Genomic DNA, 21,878 nt, shown 5'->3' on the forward strand with positions numbered 1-21,878 from the left:
ATCATCGCATCCAGGAGGGGGATCCATGTAGATTTCGTGCTCTAGATCGCCGTTGAGGAAGGCGGTTTTTACATCCATTTGATGAAGTTCGAGATCGAGACGGGCGGATAGGGCTAGGAGTATTCGAATGGAGGTCCATTTGACCACAGGTGCGAAGGTCTCGTCGTAATCGATCGCGTGGACCTGACTAAAACCTTTTGCAACCACGCGCGCTTTATAGCGCTCCACTTCTCCGTTAGCATTTCTCTTTATCGCAAATACCCATCTCGAACCAACCACATTCTGAGCATCGACGTCTCGCTTTCGCACTGAGACGTAAGTTCCCGTCTCCCTTAATGCTGATAATTCTTCCACACAAGCCTCGAGCCATGAACCCGCGTCGTGACGGTCCATCGCCTGTTTGTAAGTCCGTGGTATTTCCACATTCGCGTTTAACGCCCAACTAACGCCCACTGTTTCAGGGGCTCTCGTCGAACGATTGTAAGAAGAAACGGAGTATCGAGCGTCGTCGTCAGGGATGGGGGCACGATGGATACGTCCTGAGCGTCGTGGTTCAGGGGGCCTGGATTCAGGTTTAACAGGTATGTCTCCTCCATCTACCTTCTCCTCGTCATCGCTCTCACTTCCCCTTTCCTCTCGATCTTCGTGATCACCATCACCATCACCGTCACCATCTTCATCTCCCATTTCCCTAACCTCTCCTTCATCACTCTTCGCGGGGACAACGACGTGCATCGGGGAATCTTGTGATTCAACCTCGATCGTCACCCGCTCCGATTCTCCATCCATTCCCTCAAAAAAGTGAACGTCCCTGGACTCGTGGAGTTTACGAGTCTTGGGATCGAAGACAACAAAGGCCTTCTTGCCTTGCGCCATGCCAAGATGGATTCCAAGAATTGAGCGATTATCGAGTTTTCGACGAAGATCGCGGTGGATGTGGAGGGTGGCTTTACAGCCAAAGGTACGTATCATGGTAACACTTGGCTTATTGCCAGTGTATCGTTCGTAGGGGGAGAGATTGTGAGGAAGTGCGGAGTGGGGGGATACGTTTTTGATTAGTGCCGCATGTCGCAGCGCGTACGGCCAAGCAGTGCGGTCGACTTTCGACTCGAGCATAGCGATAGTCATGGTGACTAGAGTCCGGTTGACTCTCTCAGCTACACCGTTCTCCTGCGGTGTTCGCGGATTTGTACGCTCATGAACGATTCCGATTCCTTTTAGGTACGACGAGAACTCATCCGAGAAATATTCGCCACCACCATCAGTGCGGAGGATCTTGAGTTTAGACCCCGTCTGGCGTTCCGCTTCGGCAAGATACTCTTTGAATCTGTCGAGCGCGTCGGACTTCTTCTTCATCGGGTAAACGGTAAGATAGCGGCTGAAGTCGTCAACGAAGGTGATGAAATACTTAAAACCTTCTCGCGTTACAGTTTTGGTCTCACATACGTCGGAGAAAACTCTGCCAAGGACTTGATCGGTGCGAGTATGAGTTTCGGAGGGGATAGGATTACGATGGTGTGAGGACGCCTCGCATTCTGCGCAATATTTTGGTTCGTCCTGCGTTTCACTCCCAATCAGATCCATGCCCTTTACCATCCCGCTTCTGATCATTTTGAGGATAGATTCTTTCGAGATATGACCAAGGCGTTTGTGCCACACATCCAATGATGCGCTGGCGGTAATCGATCGTGCGATATTGGAGGAGTAGGAGTTGGCAGCGTGGGAGGAGGTGATATAAGCCTTCTCCAAGGCTATGACCGTAACAGGTAATCGGTATAAACCGTTCTCGGCGTTGGCAACAGCAATGAGCTGGTCCGCTGAGTCAAAGATCTCACACTTTCCGCTTAGGAACGTTGCATATGCGCCAGATGAATTGAGTTGGATGACGGATAAAAGGTTATGGGCGATCTTCAGGCAATAGAGGACGTTGCGAATGATGGTGTTTCCAGGTGAGTTTCCAGTAAGAAAAGTCACTTTCACCTGTCCAATGCCCGGCGCTAAAATTACCTTTTTGTTACCTAGGACGATCTTTCGAGGAGGATCAAGGGGACGATAGGAGATGAACCACTCGCGATTACCACATAAGTGCGCGGTGGCTCCAGAATCGACTATCCACTCGGAGCGTCAACGTTCATTACCAGTGAGTGTTGCACTTAGTAAGTCTGAAGCTCCGGCGACTAAGACTTTGTCTTTTTCATCAGGAGAGGTTGCGACTTTGGCCGACTCCTTCGGCGTCGTCAACTTTGACTTGCCCTTCCCCCTTCCGTGTCTCGATCTCTTCCCTTCCGACCCTCCACCTTCCGACCAACATTGTTCTATTGTATGACCTAGTGCTCCACACTTAGGATTCGAGCAACGAACCACCGGTTTGGCAGTATTCGTTGTCGAGCCACTCGACTTTTTCTTTTCACGACGGCCAGACTTTCCACCGTTGGTGAACATGGCGGCGATCTCAGGGTCGTTATTCCTGAGTTTCTCTTCTTGGAGTATGTGTCGGATTAGGCTTGTGGAGGTTACGGTGTTGACATCGTCGACGTGGACGATGACGTAGGTCTTTATGGCGTGATACGTAGCGGGGAGTGCTTTGGCAAGAGCTATGACGAAGTCACCTTCATCAACCTTCCGGCCCATTTCGGATAGTTGGGCGCGGAGTTGTCGCATTTCATTGATCTGTGGCTCCAGCGGCTTAGAGTCGTCCATGTGGAAAGTATACAGATCACCGTGGATAATCATGGCATCGTGTGCACCACGACCGTTGTAGCGATTAGAAAGGAGTTTCCATGCTTCGCGAGCATGGGGTGCTTCATCAATTAGCATGATAGGTTCGTCACCTATATAGCACTTGATATACGTTAACGCCTTCATATCCTTCTTCAACCAGTCCGTGAGGTCTTGGCCTGGTTGCGTTGGCATGGCAACGCCGCCTGTTGACGTGTCTTGCACGACCTCCCAAACCTCTCCTATCTGAAGTATCGACTTCATCCTAGACGCCCACGTACGGTAATTCTTGCCCTCATTGTCTAAGACTTTAATGGGGAACCGGGAGCTGTCTGGGGAGATGGTTGTTGTTGAGGAACTGGCAGCTGCACTAGCGGTTGCAGTGGTGTTGGACATTGGGAAGGAAGGGGATATGGAGTTCACAAGGTAGGACGAAGTTCAGAGTGAACGGGGCTCGTAACCTATAAGACGAAATGTTGGACTAGCGAGTTTATCGCTCAGTCCCGTTGTACGTGAACTAGAATAGATTAAAAAGTAATCACCTAGCGAGTTTATCGCTGGTGGACTAATGTTTAGTACATGATTTAAACATGATATAACCAACATACCTCAGTCCCGTTGTATGTGAACTGAGGGAAGGTTGGGTTGTCCAAAAATTGGGGTTTTATAGTCAGGCGCTATGAATGCGCACTGACTTTGGCACGGACGCCACCAAGAAAGGCAATAGGTGTAAATCTAAACGCCACACGACTCAACATCACCAAACGTGAGTTGGTCATAGCGAACACCATAATACCAAGAATTCTAACAACCTCATGTAGATGCCTTTTAGATAAACTCAATAAAAGTAATTTCAGGGAAAACTACCAATAGACAATGGAGAAATGGCTGAAATTTGCAGGAAATGAGGACAACGTTTAAAAGGAAAGCACGACAGATAACATTTTTCCTGTCGTCTTTCATATCTGATGTCTTGTGTTCCATTTCTTTTACGTCCACATTCCATCCCCCACATTCACGCGATGCACTTACACGTTACCGCCTAGCTTGCCCCCGCGTTCCTATTGTCATCCTCCGCCGCGCATGGGAGTTCTTGATTAATAATGACATTGATGCACGGGATATCAAGGTTAACGCAGAGCAAAAAAGTACTAGAGGGTCTAAGCATGCCGTAGCATGGGCCAAGTATATTTGCATGCGCTTAAACTGTTGTTTAGCTGTGAAATCTTCGAGATCTGCCAATTTAGAACATGGAAAATCACCATGATACAGTTCTATGTCATAGTGCCAGTGCTTGCACTGTACTCGGCAAGAGATGAGTCGGATTCTAGGGAAGCAATAGTATGGGGGGAAGGCACTGTTTTATGACCAATAGTGGCGCAAATTGATTGTGGTGTGAAGCACGCGATGGGTGGCTGAGAATCAAGGCTCGAATTTGAATGTGAAGGTTCTCTGGCTGTACAGTGTGCATGTCGTCTCAGGTGTGGGTGCATCGCATGGGATATGGAAGTGAGACATATGCGCCTTCCAGGAGGCGCGCCGCCAAAATGGGCTCACTAACTGTTTGTGTGCGCATGCAAGTGCCGCCCTCGCTCAGTGTCGTTAGCGCTAGCTGGCGCGTCAGCAACGCGGAAGATCAGTCCTGTTGGGAATACGTAGCACGAGGCCGTATGCTTTCGGTCTGGGCGCCAACGCACAAGTGCACAGCCCTTCCTCGGCTCCGTCGGTTTTTTTCCGCATTTTATCTTGGCGGAGTGAAGAAAGCCTCGGGGCGGTACAATTTGCAAATCTCAACAGGTGTCCGGTATTTAAGCGCGATGAAGTGCCGTGGGCTGGAGTCCGTGACAGCCCTCCACTTCGTCGTAGAACAAGCATCGAAGGCGGCTAGTACTAGATTATTTATAAAAGGGATAAGGGCAAATTCATGACTACTGCGTCTAACCTTGCGTGGGTATTTCTTGGGTTGTCACGATGTCAGTCATTAAGCGTCACTAATTCGATATCATCAATCAGAATAAAGAAATTGCACATCACAAGTAAGTGCAAGCACGGGAAGGGTGAAAGCGCTTAGTATCGGTACTCACTTTCTTTGGACAGTTGTCGCGGCAGATGGTTTGTCGAAGCCCCGTATCTTCAGGACCCCCAACCCCTCTGCTGTGATAGCTGTAGATACGGAGCAAACGCATACAACCAGCACCATCAAAGGAACTCGTAATCCGTACTGGAACGAAGGTTTCGACGTGCAAGTATCGATGCACGCCCCCCTGCGCTACGTGCTGACCTAGACCCTCACACAGTAACGTCAATGAGTCGTCTGTCATCGCCGTGAAAATATTTGATCAGAGGAAATCTAAGAAGCAGGATCGAGTGCTCCTCGGAGCCGTCGATTTCTGCTTGCGGGATTGGATCGATATCCATAGCCAAGTGCGAGGTATGGCTGGCAGGGTACTCACACGGTCTAATGGTTAGCTGAGCGCGATGTTCTCTTAGAAACGCTCACCCTTGACCTTAGGAGGTCAAATGACGACCGCGCAGTTCATGGAAAGCTTACAGTCTATTTGTCCACGGATATGAACATGCCTGTTCCAAATCTTGATTCACCTCAGCCAGGTGGAAACCTCTTTGCCGTGTCGGGACACCTTAACCTGTCCACTTCCACAAACACCCTTGGGAATACCTCTCCGGTTGGTAATGCCCTCGAGGTTCTGTTCCCGATCTCGGCATCGGCACCCATCTCTCCAGCAGCCTCGACTCTTGAGCACTCCAACTCCTTTCGGAGTCACCCCGCTAGCACGACCACCTCTCCAGCAACTGACCCGGAAAGTATTCCGTTTCCAGTTCCAAACACGGCTACAGAAGCACCTGCCACTTCCCCGAATGCTCAAACAACGAACGACGCGCCAGACTTCAGTCCTTGCGAAGGCCAACATGCCCTGCTTCCCCCTGGGTGGGAACGCCGGGTGGATCCTCTTGGTCATGCTTACTACGTCGATCACAATACACGAACTACGACATGGGACAGACCTTCCAACAGCCAGACGGCGAACACCCAAGCGCAGACGACCACTGGAAGTGAGGCTCTTCCCGCTGGATGGGAAGAAAGGCACACACCTGAAGGTCGCCCTTACTACGTGGAAGATAACACACAAACCAACACTTTGGTGGATCCTCGTAGTCAGATTCATATCCAAACACTTGAACGTGATGTTAGCCCTTTGCCCTCTGGATGGGAGATGCGTCTTACGTCTACCGCTCGGGTTTACTTCGTTGATCATAATTCCAAGACGACGAGCTGGGATGATCCCCGTTTTCCATCACCGCTCGATCAGAACGTACCACAGCACGAGCGTGACTTCCATCGCAAGCTTATCTATTTCCATTCTCAACCTGCGATGAGGAACCAGCCAGGTGATTGCCAAATTGAGATTCGGCGAAACTACATCTTTGAGGATAGTTACGTAAATATCATGCGTCAGACTCCAAGCGATTTGAAGAGGCGCTTGATGATCACGTTCGACGGCGAAGATGGTCCTCCTAGGTCAGTGTGGGTCATTGATCTATTGTCGAGTCAGCTGCTTATTCTTGCATTAGTGAATTCTTTTTCTTGCTCTCTCACGAGATGTTTAAACCATTTTACTGTCTGTTCGAGTACTCGGGAGCAGACAACCACACCCTCCAGATCAGCCCTGCCTCTGGAGTGCACTCCGACCATCTGAACTATTTCAAATTTATCGGAAGAATCATGGGTCTTGCCATCCTGCACCGTCGATTCCTGGACGCCAACTTCGTCGCCGGTTTCTACAAGATGATTCTGAAAAAGAAGATTACCCTCGATGACTTGCAAAGCGTCGATGGTGAACTGTATCACCATATGACTTGGATGCTGTAAGTGTATATTTCCGTCTTATCTTGACAAGAGTGGCTCTTATTGGACGGTAAACAGGGAGAATGATATTACGGATGCTATCGACGAGACGTTCACCACCAAGGAAGATCGTTTCGGCGAGATTTTAACGATAGATCTCAAGCCTGGTGGTGCTGAAATCCATGTGACGGAGGAGAATAAGAGAGAATACGTCGAGTGAGTCCACTGATTATCACATATTTTTGACTTTCTCAGCCTCCGGTTCAATTGTGCAGGACCGTCATCGAGTATCGTATTGTTCGTCGTGTGAAGGAACAGTTCGACGCTTTCATGTCTGGTTTCAACGAACTGATCCCTCAAGAACTCATTAATGTGTTCGACGAGCGTGAACTTGGGGTTAGTGTTCAACAAACTCAATATCTAGGGCCCATCAGTTACTAATCCCTTTCCATAGCTTCTCATCGGAGGCATATCGGATATCGATGTGTATGTGACTCGGTTAGATGAGCCATTCAACCATATATGCTCATTGTCCACGTTTGTAGTGATGATTGGGCGGAGCATACGGATTATCGTGGTTACAAGGCGAACGATGAAGCCATTCAGTGGTTCTGGAAAATTATTCGAGGCTGGTCGACCGAGCGGAGGTCTTGCTTGCTTCAGTTCGCTACTGGAACATCGCGTATACCCATCAACGGGTTCAAGGCTCTCCGAGGTCCATGTGGTCCTCAACGGTTCACAGTTGAAAAAGCTGGAGACCCTAGCCAGTTGCCGATGAGTTACCCCTCTCTCAATCGTGTATGCATCACCGTCGTTCGTCGTTTCGTTTTGATACCTGACCTGAGTCTTCCATTCTCCGCAGATCGATTTGCCCCCTTACAGGGATTACGGCACCTTGGAGCGTAAGTTGACTCTTGCCGTGGAGGAGACCGTTGGTCCGTGGTCTGTGGTTTCCTTCTTTCTGAATGATCCAACGGCCTCTGACACCCTTCACAGGCAAAAATAAGCAAGACTCACTATGCCAGAAGTTTCCATTCTGTTGGTGCTCAATACCACTATTTCACAAGACTGATCGGGGGATGACGCTTACATCGATTCGACATGCGCGTACCTCGACTCACTCGCCCGTGAAGGTTGCATCCACCCTGTTTTTTATGATCGTTTGCATGTGTTTGTGCCTTTTCCATGAGATTTCTCGCTTATGCCCGACCTGGACCGCATGCTCTCCCAGCTCAACACGGATGTGAAGAAATGCCGAACTCAGCGGAGATACAACCTAGGTCATCTAGCCATGAATTACGCTACGCCCGTAATTCACGCCGGGAACTAGACCGGTGTGCTTAGCCTCCCCATTTCCTTATGCCTCGCTTGGACTACCAATGTCCCCTTTTTCGTTCTGAGTGAAAATTTCGCGAATTCCAAACCACCGTAGAGTCATACAGTGTCTGCTGATATCGCCGCTTTGACGACATTTGCACTCCCTACTTGATGTGTGTCGACACGTCATTGATGTTGCCACTCCACCCACACCCGACTTTTTCCTCTATACAATACATTCCCCTACTCTGCCTGTAGCAATATGTGTATAATTTCGATCGTTTACGGCTGATGCACTGCCCCGAGATACTCTCCGGCTGAGAAACACCCCTCATAGTACGACTAGCAATATAGCGTCACATTTTAATTGCGAGGACAACCGTGCGGCCCTTGCAACAATACTAGTACAATCATAAACAACAAATTTCAGGGGCAGCAAGGAGCCCTGAGCCGTAGCTGCTCAACAGCAATGTACAGCTGAAGCTTGTGGTGCAACGGTGGTCGCCAGCTGTCAGTTCAAATCACAGGGCGTGCACCAGGGCAGCAAGCGCTTGGAAGCCAGCAAAAGACGCATCGTCGTGAGTAGTGTGGTGCCACTCGATGAGGGGCGTAAGACTGCGGGTGGGGCCGTCATCCTGTCCGTCGTCCTCCTTCACCCCATATCGCCAGTGCGGACCGACTACTGCGACCCAGTACAATTTGTTGCGCGCGGAACCCCCGAACGCGTAGTCAATTTGGTGATTGAGTTGCTGAAGAAAACGGTCGACGATGTCCGGCCAATGATGGGAGTTTTTGATTTCAACGATGAGCACAGTGCGCACATCAAGATCTGACCCTTCGATCCTCGCAACTTCCAAAACGAAGTTAGGCATGCGACTGGTAATTCCATCTTCATCATAAAGTTTGCGTTGTGGGGTAACAATGTAACCCTCGTCGGGTGGGAAGAGTGTCGTGAGAATGGTTGGTCCAAGGGCCGTACCACACGTCCTCAGTTCTCGGACGATGTGCGGTATAGTACGCCAACAGGTCACGGGTGATTTGGTTAAACGGCATGCTAGTCAAGTCTAAGAACTAGCTCTACAAAGGTCACTGGGGCTCACTTTTTCTGGATGGATGGATGGGTAGATGATCTTACTGCGAAAAACGGAAAAGTTGTGCGAGCAAGAATCCTGTCAAAAAGGACCTCGCGGCATTTACGTACTCCGACGCATTGAGTTCTCAATGAGGAAAGCGCAGCACTTCCTGCCAACAACATGTCAACAGAGGAGTAGGAGCCTGTTAGAGTCAGCATTCTGTTGGAATTTCAAGCTTGAACCATATTTTGCGTCAATAATTCCACTTGAGCGGTACGGTCTATATACTATCATCTGGTCCGACCCCGGCCCCATTGTGGCATAACCCTATAGATTCAGTGGTCGCAGGAGGTGTTAGGGTCATTGCATGTGTCCTTCATTCACGCGCGAGGGATTTTGAACCTACGTACGTGAGCGTGAGTTAGGAGTACGTCGAGTCTCGAGATGGCATAAGGCATAGGGAATGTTGGGCGGTACCAGACTCAAAACTATTGTCTTTCCCCAAATTCCCCCTTCCAGTTGCCTACTTACATGCAGACCAACTTCCAACTAACTGCACGCATGGGCAGCCCACCAATGAAGCGAGGGGCATGTTGTTGGTCATTGTTTGTATTCAACTCGGTAAGCGATATGCCTCCTAATCCATAGAAACACTGGCAGCAACTTTTCCCCGATATTTCGTTTTTCGCAATAAAGTGCATATCGACTAAACCTAATAACGCCCCTTAGTGATGTCGGAAAACCCAGAATTTCGTTTTACTACGAAAAACGAAATCTCGGGGAAACGTTGTGCAAGCACCACCCTCAGATCGGCAAAAGGAGTTACCTTGCGCTAGCACGGCATTTACATACTCCCAAGCATTGGGTCATCAATGAGGAAAGCGCAGCACTTCCTGTCAACAACATGTCAATAGAGATGCATGAGGAATTCACGAAGGATGTTGAATCTGCGTGAGCGTGAGTTAGGAGTTTGTTGAATCTCAGAATGTCCTAGTGTTTTCTGCATTAGCGAGATGGCCAATAGATGGATAGGCAGCAACGAACAGATTGATTATGAAATTGGAGAAGGCATAGAGAATGTTGGGGCCGTACCAGACTCGAAACTGTTGTCTTTTCCCAGATTCCCCCTTCGAGTTGAAACGAGGGGCACGTTGGTGGGAGTTAGGAGGAATATTTGTGCTCAGCTGGGGCGAGCGATGTGTACGTAAATTTGCGTAAAATTTCAAATAGTGGTCCGATCTGATAATGCCTCCTACTCCTCCTACTCCACAAGAACACTGGCAGGGCTCTAGCTCGCACAACTTTTCCCCGATATTTCGTTTTTCGGTAAGAGGCTCTCAACGCATTTCGACGCTTTGTTAAGTAATACGTTCCAACGCTTTATCAGTCCGTTCAAATGCTGCAAAAATCAAATTGTAAACACTCAGACACACTAGCTACATGCAACGTGTACAGTGTTATAAACATATTACATAAGTAAATCGTTGCAGTCTCATCCGTATTCACCAATAACCATTTCACAAGCAGTTCCTGGGCTCGCACCATCTTTACAGATGACTCGCTAGCCCCAGGCAAACTCTGACTAGGAACAATCTTGTGCCAGTACTGCTGCAACCTCACACGGGTGCTGCGCGCGCAAATCAGCATCAAATATTATTTCATTAGAATTCCATCATATCTTTGTCCTGGCCTCGGTAACCTTGGGATGCGCTTAGATACTGACTTCCAAAATTTTGCGTGAGATGAGATCGCAACCTCCAGCAAAGCCATGGCGACAGTCTGCCAAATGACATGATTAAAATCCTGCTCCACTCGACCTCCAGCAAGCCCGAAGTGACAGTTTGTGAAATGACACAATAGCCGACAAAATCCTGCTTCCAATAATCCTAGGGTGGTGTAAGATTTTTCATGAAATCTTGTCATATTGTCATGGAATTACTTTTCTCAGTGGACGATTCTTAGCGCTGCATAGTGTCTTCTCAGGGTGTCCCCATCACCACAACGCGGATCAACAGATCATCCGCTGTATGCATATTCTACCGGCGTTCAGAGAGAAGGTCCCGCGAAAGTCCGTTCTTGAAACAGCTATAAGTGGTGGTGAATCAGATAAGTGCCCAGTAGTTCTCCATCCACTGTGTATCAGATAAAGTTCGCCTCTTCCTTCACTTCGCTCGGGTTCTGTAATGGACAAACCGAAAATCGCTGATGTCGATTCGGAGGACAAACGGAAGCTCGACTTTAGTGACACGAGTCATCTCGACAGCAGTTCAAGTGATGCTGCCCCCCTTGAGGGTAGCATTGATCTAGCTGCGGCTCGACGAGCCCGTACTAAAATCGACCTTATTGTTCTTACGACGTCGACCATTGTTTGTAAGCCACTCCGCAAAGAAGATGAGCCTCGATTTGAATAGTTTCCTGTCAGTGTTCCTGAATTTCCTCGTGAGCTGGAGCTTTCACGCATCTCGTGACACCCCTTCCAATCTATCATTTTGCATTCAAGGATAAAACGAACATAGGTGAGTACCAAACGTGTCGTGCTGGCCCTAGTCTTCGACTGACGATTACTCCCTCAATCAGGGAATGCTGCAAAGGCGGGACTTTTAAAAGATCTTCACATGTCTTCGTATAGACTTTCCGTCGTTCTGAGCCTCTTCTTCAGTAAGTCACTTCGAGCAAGATTCCCCATACAATCGCTGATATTCAATCCCACCAGTACCATATTTACTCGTAGAGCTAATTTCCAACTTTTTGTTCAAGAGGATTGGTGCCCATATATTTATACCTGGCCTCGTGGTCGCATGGGGCATAGTAGAGACATCCCAAGGTATAAAAATGAAATCCCCACATAGAAATCAGGGCCTGATCTTGATTTTCACAGGTTTCGTCACATCCTATCATGGATTACTCATTTGCCGTCTGTTCCTAGGACTGACTGAAGGTAAGATAGTTTTGATAGCCTCACGGTCTACCTCCACTGCGTTTTAGGGCCCCTGGTTCCGGCGCTCCTCCTATATCTGTCGGAGCTTTACAAACGGCACGAGTTGCAAAAACGAATAGCTATGTTGTTCAGTGCCTCGAGCCTTGCAGGACATTTTCTGGGCTTTTGGCTTACGCTATCGTTCATATTGACGGTAAAGCTGGTAGACCGAGCTGGAGGTACGTTCGCCGTCATTTCGCTCAACTATGCTGAATCTTGGCACATAGTTGGATCTTCTTCCTAGTTCGTCCTCAGGGCATCAAGTAGATCTATCCATTAATTGAACCGTTCCTTCGATACAGGAGGGGATCTTTACCGTCATATTTGGTGTCACTTCGTACTTTTGGCTACCGGAGGATATTGCGAGTGCCACCTTCATGACAGAGAAAGAACAATCCGCATACATAAATGCAATTCAAGAAGACACTGCCCTCGACAGAGTCGACGATGCATTCCAGTTTTCGATCGTATGGTCGTCTCTCACGACGCCACATGTTGTACTCCTAGGTACTGCCGGATTCTTTGCTGGTACGTTGAGTTTGTTCTCCCGTACTGCGCTACTGCTTTGTCACAAGTATCCCCCAGGTTACCTCTCCAATGGACTGGGATATTTGTAAGATTATTGTCACTTTGCGAATCACTGTCACAGCCGTTGACTAATGATGGAATAGCATCCCAACTGTAGTGGGGAGCCTAGGTTACTCGCCCACCGAAACCCAGCTATATGGAGTCCCCCCCTTCGCCTGCGCGTTTGTCTGTGCGTCATTCCTTTAAGAAGTTTGGATTTCATTCTTAGTATTCGATTCAGTGAGCATGATGGCCGCCTACTTCAGTGACAAATATCGTTGCAGAGGGCTAATTGCCCTTGGCGCAAGCTTCACCGCTCTTGCAGGTTACATCGTGATGTATTGTCCGTATAAATTATTTACCAGGGACAAACACGGAGTTGACTCGAAGCCTTATAGATAGCACCAATGTCCACGTGAGGTATGGCTCGATATTCGCCCAAACGATTGGCACGTCCATCATTTCTCCTTGCGCACTTACGTTGATCGCGAAGTAAGATGATTGCGATTTTGGTTCTTGTTAATTTTATGGACTTTTCTCATACAGCAACGTCTATCCTCACTATCGTCGTGCCACAGCTATCGCATTTGGTAACGCCAACATCATCCTACGAAGCCTTCTGAATTATGCTTACTGCGTCCCGGTCTTAGGAATCGTCAATAGCAGCGCTGGAGGAATTTTGGCGATGTGGATGTATCACGATGCCCCTCGGTTCCATAAAACGACGAAGCTTAATATTAGCTGCACTATTGGTAAGCATATACTCTTATGTGATGACTTAGAATAACAATATCTGGTCACTCAGTGTTCATCCTACACATGTGCCTGATACTTGGCTATCTTTATTACAAGAACTTGCAGAAGGCCAAAGAGCGCGGGCTATACAATAACATTCCAGACGATAACGTTGAAGAGAAGCGGAGGCTGGGTGATGGACACCGAGACTTCATATACACTCTTTGATCTAGGTCTGGTTCGGGAAATCAACGTTCTCACACGCGTGTAGTTTTACAGTTGTAATCAGTGACTTGTAAAGGAGTGCCTTAAGCCTGGAAGTATGCTTTGGGAAATACGGAGGCTCAATGATGGTGAAAATCGATTGGACTCGGAGCCTAACCACGTAAGCTCATTGGATCACCCCAACCGTCCCAATCAACCGGAGATTTTATGAAGAAATACAGTTGATTCCGTCGATACTCATTGGCGTGATTAGAAGGCTAAGATGATCTCAATCAGCTCAATCGAGCTCGGAGGTTTCTTGATGCCTCGCCGTGCTACAACTATCGCACCGCTTGGTAATGCTCGCATCATCCTGCGACGCCTCAGATTGTACTCACTGCATCCTGGCGTCGTTCTTCCCAAATTCTCGTCTCGGCCGCCAATTTTGGCAAGGAACGCACTTGGCGTCCAGGCTCGATCAATCCAGACATCGCACACAGGAAATAACGTAAATAGTTTGTCGCTGAGCTCATCCAAATGCTCGGAAAGCACTTTAGATGGGTCGAAAGGGATGTGCTCCTGGTTTGTAACCAGGGGAGTAGGGCTAAGTTCGTAATCATTGCAGCCCACAGGAATTTCGCAGTTCCGAACGCAGAACCGTCTATGCAGGAGCGGGGTCCGTTCCTGATAACGAAGGGATAGTTCTGGGAGATATGGAAATAGTGAAAGGATATGCGCCGAGTGATCGCTAGATCCTGGTTTACTCGAAGACGACCCTAGCTTCTCCCTTGGATCCGCTTGTAGCTGCATCCTCGTCGCCCGAAACAATGGGCTTCTTCGACTGGATTAAAACTACGCGCAACAGCTCTGGTTGATTAAGGAATGTATGGAGTAGTACGAATTTATCATTGGACGGAACATTCCCTGAAACAGAAAGTTTCTGCGGAAGTTGCAGAGGGCGTATCGTTCTGCTTCGGTGGGACACAGCCGACTACATACATCGGGGTAGGCCGTGGTCTTATATTTATGCATGTGGTGGGGCACGCAGTTGGAGGCTACCTCCAACAGGTGCTCATTTCGAGTGTCTCCGAATGGTGGCATTTCCTAGGAAGGTGCCTGGCAGTGGCAAGTTTTATCCTTGCGTGATGAACAAGTTGTGAGACAAGTACGTTTACCGGGCTGGGCGTTGAGAGATCGAGACAGAAATCGAGGATGCCCATGCTGGGGTTAGTAACAATTGTTGAAGGACCGGGCGTAAATTGATTGGCGTTCACAACACCCTTGAGCATCCTTCCTCAGCCCAAGAGGTGAGAGCTTTTTCGTCAGGGACTACTCGACCCTTGTTCTCCTATACAAATGCTTGTCTACGCCCTTCGTACTGATGGGATTACTGCCCATTAACTCAGCGGGTTCCCATCTGAAAACATGGGCAATCCGATCTGGGTCTCGCCGAATTGTTTCAACCTCGTATCCCAACGGTCCCTCAATGTCATGTATGCTAAGCCAATCTTGGGACATTGGATTCACCAGATGCAGGGGACGGGCTTGAAGTAAAGACTGGAGCACGACGTTATGGAAAGTGATGGGTATACTTTGTTAACTGATAAATCGATTAAGCAACCAGAAGCAGACATAAACGTTGCACCGCAATGTTTCGAGAAATGTTGTGCTAAGGTTGACTGAGATTTCAGGGAACATCAGCATGTTCCTTGCCTAATTTCGCGTCTGACCATTGGTGTCAATGGTAATCTATTGGCATGACGGAAAACTTCAGCGCAGCAGCCGCTGAAGCAGAAGCTAGGCAGCGACATCAGTAATCGTGGCCTCCTGGCTACACACAGCTAAGGGATTGCACGTCTTGATTCCCGATGCAACTCCATTCTACGAGAATATGAATACGGTTCATGGTTTGATGGCTAGTCAGCATAGCATAAACCACATCTCACACTGAATAAAGGTCAAGCAACCGAGTTCATGGCATAACCAAGTGTGGCAATTCACACAAGCAGCTGATGCGGTTTCCGAATGACCTTCGTATTTGTATTTTCCGAAAAGTATTATAGTGCCAGCCTCAAAAAACCAGTGGCCCCCTTCGACTAAAGCGTTCAACATCTAAACAAATGCAGTTTGCGACGGTCCTGCAGGATGACCAAGCAGCCCTGAGAACACATGATATCGTTCCTGGAGTCCAAGCGACGTGCGCTGCTACCCGCGCGCATCGAGGTAGATTACGAGGGGCCCCGGGGCAACCAGGTTGGACACTGACGACAGATATGCGTCTTCCAAAGCATGGTCGGCATCATGCAATGTCGCACGGCGACTTTTTTTTTCGTCCGCTTTGGCACACACAAGCACCAACACACCACAACACATCAATTCGATGCCCATGGTCGATCGATCTAAACATGGCTTTTTTTTTTCCAATCATTGCAGACGTGGACTTGTTCCCCTTTTTTTGATGCCCGACAATCGCCTCTTTCTCACGCGTTCGGACGTTCGTAACCAGCATGAATATCACTTTTTTTTCGCAATCATGTTGCTTCTCACATCGGCCGATTTGCTTTTGTTGAAATGTTTATTTCACGACAAACCACGCATGTGTTCGCAGAAGTAGCCTCTCTCTCAAGGTCAGCGACACGCCACTGCTCATTTTAAACCTCCACTTTCACGTCCCTTCCAGCTTTCGGGCCCGCAAAAAAATAGCCGCCCAAGGTCATTCTCTCCCACACATAATTAGGGTTCTTGAAGAATGATGCTGATGTGTCGGATATCAAAGCTAGAACGAAAACTAGTACAATGGAGAGCCTATATATAACGTGCGTGATGCGGCCAGGGTCAAGCGTGTTTGGACACGCTTTACTGTAACTGCCGTTTGCCTTGAGATCTACTAGTTTGGAACTTGGGAAATGCATGCTTCATTACGGTATGATCATACTTTGTGGTACTGATACTAGTACTGTATTTGGAAAGAGATGTGTCCAGCTCTTGGGAAGCAGTGGTAGGCCGTAGGGCCACTGTTTTATGCTTGAACCAAGTCGTGGGTTGGGAACGGATCTGCTTGGTCTGAAGACCAAAGAGTCGAAACTTGGATTTGAAGTAGCGCGAGGCCGTACAGAGGACGATGTCTGGTTCAGTGTCTTCTATGGAATTCTGTGACCGTGGTCGCATGCGTGTATTCGGGCTTCGTGCCTTGTGGTGAGGGTCAGGATGGAAAGGGTTATGCATGTGATGCAATTTGACGACCTCGCGGAGGCACGCCTGCAAGGTTGGTAATGGATCGATGAGGTCAGCAAGAGCGCAGCCGTTCCGTAGCAGTGATCGGGCGATGGAGTTAATATGTTGATGGTGAATGGTCACGCCTCACTGTGATGTGCCCAGTCTTGGGCAAGGTGCATCGCACTAAGGAACAGGAAAGTGACCGTTTGAGGTATATTTGAAAAATGCGTCACTCAGGGGTAGGCAAGCAACTGTTGCAATCATGCATCTGCTTTTCTTGGCAAGTACCACTCCCATTCAACATGATGGGCAATGATCGGGGTATCAGCTACACGGGGCATCAGTTCTGTGTGGCGCGAGTCCGTATTCGCGCGTTCACCAGTCTTGGTTGTCATGTTGGTAGAAAATAAATGTTACGGAGGAAAGCACCGCTCTAAGTCTTGTTGGTTGCCTCTGCGGCAGTCATTGGAAAGCTAAGGTTTGGCAGAGTTAGGGGAGGCTCAGGGCGGTGTAATTTCCGGTGGTAATAGTGACAATGGAGATAGCGTAAATATGTGATTTCTAGGTCTTGCTTTGGGAAGTAAATGATTTGTCGGCGATGGAGAGCGAGAGCCATTGACGGCGAGCGCACTGGTTTCGCCGGTGCGGAGATTGCCGGCTTACGAAACCATTTTGGGTCCACCATCGTAAACCAAGTCCCACCCGTCGTGGCCACCCTTCATTCGCGTGAAACGTACATCGGTCAGTGCTAAAAGATAAAAAAAGGCAGTTTCATGACTACTGCTGCCAACCCGAATAACTCTGTGTGAGTGCTGCTGTGTTGTGAGGTCAGCCATTAGGCGCGACTAATCCAACTCCTTTTACACTCGATCAGAACGAAGAAACTGCGCATCACAGGTGGGTGCAAGAGCGAGAAGGACTCGGGTGCGTATTTGTACTCACTTTCCTTGGATAGTCGTCGCCGCAGATGGATTGTCGAAGCGCGATGTCTTCAGGTTCCCAGACCCCTTTGCTGTTATAACTGTTGATGCAGAACAGACGCACACTACCAGCATAATCAAAAAGACTCTTAATCCGTATTGGAATGAAGGTTTTGATGTGCAAGTATCAAAGCATGACCCCCTCGCGTTGCGATACACGCTGACCTCAGCATCCCCTCAGTAACGTCAAGGAATCGTCTGTCATCGCCGTGCAAATATTTGATCAAAGAAAATTCAAAAGGCGGGACCAAGGATTCCTTGGAGTTGTCAATGTCTGTGTGCGGGATCATATCGATATCCATAGCGAAGGGCGAGGTACGATTGATAGGATTTCACAGAGTATAATGGTTATCTGAGTGTGAGGTACTCTTAGAAATGCTGACTCTGGACCTCAAGAAGTCAAATGACAACCTGGTAGTACATGGAAAACTTGTAGTCTATTTATCCACAGATACAAACACGCCTATCCCGAATCCTGGTCCACCTCAAACAGGTGGAAACATCTTGGCTGCGTTGGAAGGTCTTAACCCATCTACTTCCGAGCTTGTTCCTTCCACTTCCACAAACACTATTGGGAATACCCGCCCTATCGGTAACACTCTTGAGGTTCCGACCCCTATTCCAGCATCGGCAACTAGCTCACCAGCCACATCAACTCTTGAGCACTCCAACTCCCTTCGCAGTCGCCCCACTAGTGCGACCACGTCCCCAGCTACCAATCCTGCCAGCATTCCATCACCAGTTACGAACACGGCGGCAAACGTAGTTGTGACTTCCGCAAATGCTCAAGCAGTGAATGCCATGCGGAACTTCAATCCCCACGAGGACCAACATGGCCCGTTGCCCCCTGGATGGGAACGCCGGGTTGATCATCTTGGTCGCACTTACTACGTCGATCACAATACACGAACTACGACATGGAACAGGCCTTCTAACAACCAGACGGCGAACACTCAAGCGCAGCAGGATACTGATACTGCCCGAGCAGGTCACAATCGTCGCATCCTGGCCGATGACCTTTTGGGGACTGCAAGCAGTTCACGTTCAGGAGGTGCCACTCCTGCCACTGGTGGTGCCACCGCCGTTGTAGGCGCAAATGGTCCGCAGACAACCGCCGGAAGTGGGGCTCTGCCCGCTGGATGGGAAGAAAGGCATACACCTGAAGGTCGCCCTTACTATGTTGACCACAACACACGAACGACCACTTGGGTGGATCCTCGTCGTCAGACACTCGTCCGAATGCTTGGACGTGATGGGAATCAGGTCACGGTGCAACCTCAGCCTGTTTCCCAGCTTGGCCCCTTGCCTTCTGGGTGGGAGATGCGCCTCACGTCTACTGCTCGTGTTTACTTCGTTGATCATAACACCAAGACTACGACCTGGGATGATCCTCGTCTGCCATCATCGCTCGACCAGAACGTACCGCAATACAAGCGTGACTTCCGTCGCAAGCTCATCTATTTCCGTTCTCAACCTGCAATGAGGAGCCAACCGGGTAATTGCCAAATTAAGGTTCGACGAAACCACATCTTCGAGGACAGTTACGCGGATATCATGCGCCAAACTCCAAGCGATTTGAAGAAGCGCTTGATGATCAAGTTCGATGGCGAAGATGGTCTTGATTACGGTGGTCTTTCTCGGTTAGTGTGGATTATTCGATTATTGTTGGGTTGGTCGTTTACTCTTGCATTATGTAGTGAATTCTTCTTCTTGCTCTCCCATGAGATGTTTAACCCATTCTACTGTCTGTTCGAGTACTCAGCAACAGATAACTACACGCTCCAGATCAACCCTGCCTCTGGCGTGAACCCTGAACATCTGAACTACTTCAAGTTTATCGGAAGAGTCATGGGTCTTGCCATCTTCCATCGTCGATTCCTAGATGCCTATTTCATCACCAGTTTCTACAAGATGATTCTTAAGAAGAAAATTACTCTCGCTGATTTGGAAAGTGTCGATGCTGAACTGCATCGTGGCATGACTTGGATCCTGTGAGCGTCCACTTCTGTTTTATTTCGATAGGGGTGGCTTATGTTTGATGGTACACAGGGAGAACGACATTACGGATGTTATCGATGAGACCTTCACCACAACAGAAGATCGTTTCGGCGAGCTTGTGACGATCGAACTCAAGCCTGGTGGTGCTGACGTCCCTGTGACGGAGGAGAATAAGAAAGAATACGTCGAGTAAGTTTGCTTACTATTGCATACTTTTGGCCTGCTCAACCTTTGGATCAATTATGCAGAACCGTCATCGAGTATCGTATCGTTCGTCGTGTGAAAGAACAGTTCGACGCCTTCATGTCTGGCTTCAGTGAACTGATCCCTCAAGAGCTCATTAACGTGTTCGACGAGCGGGAACTCGAGGTCAGTGCTCAGCAGATTTAATAGCCGGGATTGTCGTTGATAATATCCTTCCATAGCTTCTCATTGGAGGCATGTCCGATATCGATGTGTATGTGGCTCGGTTCAATGCAATGTTTGGCCACATGTGCTCATCGTCCACCTTTGTAGTGATGACTGGACCAAGTACACGGATTATCGTGGCTACGAGATGAACGATGAAGTTATTCAGTGGTTCTGGCAAATTATTCGAAGCTGGCCGACCGAACGCAAGTCTCGCCTGCTGCAGTTCGCTACTGGAACGTCGCGTATCCCCGTCAACGGGTTCAAGGATCTTCAAGGATCAGATGGTCCTCGACGGTTCACGATCGAAAAAGCTGGAGACCCCAGTCAGTTGCCGAAGAGTCACACCTGTTTTAATCGCGTATGTACTACCCGTCATTGTGGTTCTGTTTTGATCCTCATTGATTTTTTGCAGATCGACTTGCCCCCTTATAAAGACTACAACACCTTGGAGCACAAGTTGACTCTTGCCGTGGAGGAGACTGTTGGTTTTGGGTTTGTGTTTCCTTCTCAAAGATCGAATGGCCTTTAACGGACATACTTTCACAGACAAGAATAACTGAATCCACTATACCCGAAGTTCCCATTTTATTGGCCGCGATTGTTACGACCTTTTTTTTTCAGTATTTTGCCCTATTTCGCATCTACCTGTAGCAATATATAGATCATTATCAGAACCCCAGCACTCCTTGCATAATTCCGCGTTCTTTTGTGGTTGATCCTTGTTTGATGTTAATAATAATGGATTGGCATGATGGGAACCTGAGGGTGAAGGAGGGATTGTGCAACGATGCTGATAATTGCGACTTGATTGCTGGACATAGCTGAGCAACTGTAAATTCGATAGTTTCACAATGGCTTGTCAAGGCAGTACAAAATCGCGTCCATTCGACCACAAAAAGTCAAGGCGAGCGCTCATGATCAGCAGCATCAACTTCCGATCCGACTGGCAAGGAAGCCAAGACGAACACATTATTTGGTAGTCGGAGAATTAAGGGGGAATGATGATGTTGGCGCTCATAGTCATCGGCCAAGCTATGCCCGTGAACTCGCAATCGTAAAACTCGAACCAACTGTGCCTTGCTTGGCTCCTCTAGTACTTGTCGGCCGCTGGTTTCACCACACCTACATAAAATCATTCAGTAATCACAAGACCCAAGTCAGGCGCGCTGAAAGCAGACATGCTGATGGGCTTTTCCGACGACTTCCATATTTGTGTTTGCAGAAAATGTTGCTAGTAGTATCCCGGCCTTAACCAGTGCCCTCGATCGTTCGGCTTAAGTATTCAAATCCCAAATAGAGGCAGCTGCGATCAGTCTGCGCAGGAAGACTAGCGGTCCCGAGAACGCTTCACTTCCCATAGAGCCTCAGCGACGCGGCGCGCATTGAAGTACACATGGGTAAAATAAAATCATGAGTCTCGGGGTAACTAGGGTAGACATTGACGACTACACGCAGTATAGTCAGGGGGCAGTGTTGCACGTTGTACCAAATATAATCGCCAGCCAGTATCACAGCAGCCGGCGATTTAATAAAGCACCAAAAGCTCACGGGCGTGTTTGTTTTTTTTGGGCATACCACATGTTCATATAGCCGGAGGCGATGACCTGAACTGCGCTAATTCATCCAGTAAACAACACTTTGGGGAGGGTTCACTGATAGGCACCTTATGCCGGCTTGACAGCATAAACCATTCCGTTGGTTGAGGGACAAAGCCCGTCTTGTGAAACACAGAATCTCGGAGTCTAGTTACTAGCCAAAAATGCTAGATGTGTCTGTTTGTTTAGTGATTGGTTCGAGGAGCTACGCAATCCGTATCG

General features: G+C 48.6%; 4 protein-coding genes across 4 annotated transcripts; 3 read left to right on the top strand and 1 right to left on the bottom strand.

The window, feature by feature from the left end:
* Nucleotides 1-4,811: 4,811 nt before the first annotated feature.
* EI90DRAFT_2915621 (ubiquitin-protein ligase) lies at nt 4,812-7,589 on the top strand (the record flags this gene model as incomplete). Its single annotated transcript, XM_039054553.1, has 9 exons — nt 4,812-4,964; nt 5,029-5,149; nt 5,209-6,262; nt 6,310-6,603; nt 6,662-6,799; nt 6,859-6,979; nt 7,038-7,069; nt 7,129-7,381; nt 7,446-7,589. Coding segments are annotated over 9 exons (2,310 nt in total), but the record flags the coding sequence as incomplete, so codon positions are not given.
* A 3,444-nt stretch (nt 7,590-11,033) lies between these two features.
* On the top strand, nt 11,034-13,616 carry EI90DRAFT_3051369 (MFS general substrate transporter). Its single transcript, XM_039059834.1, has 16 exons — nt 11,034-11,343; nt 11,396-11,412; nt 11,474-11,489; nt 11,551-11,631; nt 11,687-11,797; nt 11,852-11,911; nt 11,959-12,037; nt 12,061-12,129; nt 12,178-12,193; nt 12,253-12,563; nt 12,622-12,707; nt 12,759-12,860; nt 12,916-13,009; nt 13,064-13,107; nt 13,168-13,269; nt 13,323-13,616. The coding sequence occupies exons 1-16, from the start codon at nt 11,157-11,159 to the stop codon at nt 13,478-13,480; spliced, it is 1,533 nt and encodes a 510-aa protein (XP_038917916.1). The 5' UTR covers nt 11,034-11,156; the 3' UTR covers nt 13,481-13,616.
* A 110-nt stretch (nt 13,617-13,726) lies between these two features.
* Nucleotides 13,727-14,266, bottom strand: EI90DRAFT_3121516 (uncharacterized protein; the record flags this gene model as incomplete). Its single annotated transcript, XM_039063405.1, has 1 exon — nt 13,727-14,266. One exon carries the CDS (start codon nt 14,264-14,266, stop codon nt 13,727-13,729), a length of 540 nt encoding a protein of 179 aa, XP_038917917.1.
* Nucleotides 14,267-17,324: 3,058 nt separating this feature from the next.
* Nucleotides 17,325-20,679, top strand: EI90DRAFT_3051375 (uncharacterized protein). The gene is made up of 12 exons (XM_039059835.1): nt 17,325-17,477; nt 17,547-17,569; nt 17,628-17,772; nt 17,834-17,967; nt 18,026-19,292; nt 19,350-19,643; nt 19,702-19,839; nt 19,899-20,019; nt 20,076-20,107; nt 20,167-20,419; nt 20,474-20,553; nt 20,608-20,679. The coding sequence occupies exons 1-12, from the start codon at nt 17,446-17,448 to the stop codon at nt 20,615-20,617; spliced, it is 2,529 nt and encodes an 842-aa protein (XP_038917918.1). The 5' UTR covers nt 17,325-17,445; the 3' UTR covers nt 20,618-20,679.
* Nucleotides 20,680-21,878: the final 1,199 nt, after the last annotated feature.

Source organism: Cantharellus anzutake (assembly GCF_015039405.1).
Source record: "Cantharellus anzutake strain C23 chromosome Unknown EI90scaffold_16, whole genome shotgun sequence".
Classification (NCBI taxonomy): Eukaryota; Fungi; Basidiomycota; class Agaricomycetes; order Cantharellales; family Hydnaceae; genus Cantharellus; species Cantharellus anzutake.

Excerpts from the sequence above, each read along its gene's own strand:
- EI90DRAFT_3051375 (XM_039059835.1), top strand. The coding sequence starts at position 17,446 with ATGACTACTGCTGCCAACCCGAATAACTCTGT. Across the intron at positions 19,840-19,898 it reads AATAAGAAAGAATACGTCGA|AACCGTCATCGAGTATCGTA; the intron begins GTAAGTTTGCTT and ends TCAATTATGCAG. Across the intron at positions 20,108-20,166 it reads GGCATGTCCGATATCGATGT|TGATGACTGGACCAAGTACA; the intron begins GTATGTGGCTCG and ends CCACCTTTGTAG.
- EI90DRAFT_3051369 (XM_039059834.1), top strand. The coding sequence starts at position 11,157 with ATGGACAAACCGAAAATCGCTGATGTCGATTCGGAGGACAAACGGAAG. Across the intron at positions 12,708-12,758 it reads CTTCGCCTGCGCGTTTGTCT|TGAGCATGATGGCCGCCTAC; the intron begins GTGCGTCATTCC and ends TATTCGATTCAG. Across the intron at positions 13,270-13,322 it reads TAATATTAGCTGCACTATTG|TGTTCATCCTACACATGTGC; the intron begins GTAAGCATATAC and ends CTGGTCACTCAG.